Source organism: Priapulus caudatus, unplaced genomic scaffold (assembly GCF_000485595.1).
Source record: "Priapulus caudatus unplaced genomic scaffold, Priapulus_caudatus-5.0.1 Scaffold362, whole genome shotgun sequence".
NCBI classification, from domain to species: Eukaryota; Metazoa; Priapulida; class Priapulimorpha; order Priapulimorphida; family Priapulidae; genus Priapulus; species Priapulus caudatus.
In genome coordinates, this window is record NW_014577423.1 from 250,389 (window position 1) to 252,229 (window position 1,841).

The following is a 1,841-nucleotide window of genomic DNA, read 5'->3' on the forward strand; positions in this document are numbered from 1 at the left end:
TGCCTTTGAAGATGACACCATTCTCCACTGCCAACTCATCCCGGAAGCTCCAGAAAGCCCTTAGGTCTAGCGGAAGTTCCTGCATCCTGTCTGGCCAGCCCGTGAAGATTGTTTGTGATAATGCACGAAGTATAGGATCTCGTGCCGTTTCACTTCTTAACTGACCCTGTTTTGTAGGCGAGAAGTTATCATGTCCACGTTCAATGCAGTCACATTGTGCATCTAGCTCAATCTCACCATCCTTGTGCTGGTTCGGTAACCTAGACAAGGTGTCGGCTAATACCATCTGGGTCCTGGCCTATAGTGTATCTCAAAATCATACCCTTGGACTTTCACCAACATTCTCTGCAGTCGAGGTGGTGCTGGCACAGAGCGATTTCGGAGAATTCATTCAGCGGCTTGTGGTCCGTGATGATTTCAAAATGGCGGCCAAACAAGTAATGGTGATATCGCTGGATCCCGTGAACGATCGCCAAGCACTCCCTCTGCGAGATTGCTGTAGTGAGACTGTGCAGTCGTCAATGTTTTGCCTACGCGAACGCGACTGGTCCGTTTGCTTGGACCAAGGCTGCTCGAGCCCCCGAGCCGATGGCATCTACCTCTAAGGAAACGTCCTGTGTTGGGTCATAGTATCGTAACCCAACACTAGCAGCGACAAGTCTATTGACTCCCTTGTATTGCTGCCTGGTGATCACTCACTCCATTCGAACGGAACACTTCTTGAGTAGGTCTCTCAGAGTAGTCTGTGCGTCCGACAGCTTGGGCAAGTGGCTTGACATGAAGGTCACCATGCAAGGAATCGTCTGCATGTCGCCTGCTTGTCTTGTGTGGTGGGCATTGCGATAATGTCCTCCACTTTCCTGGGTCGGGAAACATGCCTTTGTCTGTGTAAAGGCGACCAAAGGAATGGTTATTTGGTTCGTTTTCACCACACATTTCGACGGAATTGAGCCTACTAGGCCGTCTTTGCGTGCTACCCTTCAGGAAAGCTACCAGTCTCCTATCATGCTCTTCTTCCGTTACGCCGGACACGACAATGTCATTCCGTGATGCCGACGACACCCTCGCACTGGGCGATAATGTCATCCATCTTCTGTTGAAAGATGTCTTGACTGACACATAGCCAAACGGTAAACGGCGAAAAACACCACCTACAAACGGTGTGCGAAAAGTGGTGAGCTCTTGTGTAGCCTTCGGACAGCTGGACACTCAGTATCCGCCTTTGCGTCTAGCTTCAGTGAAGTATTTGGCATTTGCGAACGCAGATTGATCTCCTCGATGGTTGGAATTTTGTGTGGACACCGCTTCAGCGATTCATTCAGCTTTTTTGGGTCGCAGACATATTCTCAGACTACCGTCCTGCTTGTTGCATAGGTAAGGGATGAACACCAGTCTGTTGGGCTCGTGACTGGGCGTATGATCCCATCCCGTCTCCATCTTCTTAAGCTCTGCTTCATTTCTGGAGCGTAAGTGAATTGCACATCTCCTTGGTGGATCAATATGTGGTCGCGTCCGGCTTCAGATGTAGCTCGGCTTCGCCTTGAAACATCCAATTTTGTCAAAAACATTCGGAACCACCACTTGAGGGTCTTCAGTCGTGTTCATTCGGGTGCGGGTGGTGGCTCATTAAACACTGGCTGTCGTGTTATCTCATGTATGTGCGACTTCCCACCATCACACCCATTGTCTATGCTGATCAGATTCAGGTCTTGACTTGCTTGTAAGCCAATGATAGCTGGTCCTGCGTACCATCTACCACATAGAACTTGTGCTGCTGCATCTCGTTATTGTGCCTGCGTTGGAGACCAAGCATTTAGAGACCAATGCATTTTATCGAGTGA

General features: G+C 49.6%; 1 protein-coding gene across 1 annotated transcript in view; it reads left to right on the top strand.

Moving 5' to 3' along the window:
• The first annotated feature begins 422 nt into the window (after positions 1-422).
• Positions 423-1,841, top strand: part of LOC106809536 (intraflagellar transport protein 27 homolog) — a 16,386-nt gene continuing 14,967 nt past the window's right edge. Inside the window, exon 1 of the mRNA XM_014812634.1 lies at positions 423-437. Within this exon, the coding sequence (XP_014668120.1) occupies positions 423-437 (15 nt within the window). The remainder of the gene's footprint in view (positions 438-1,841) is intronic.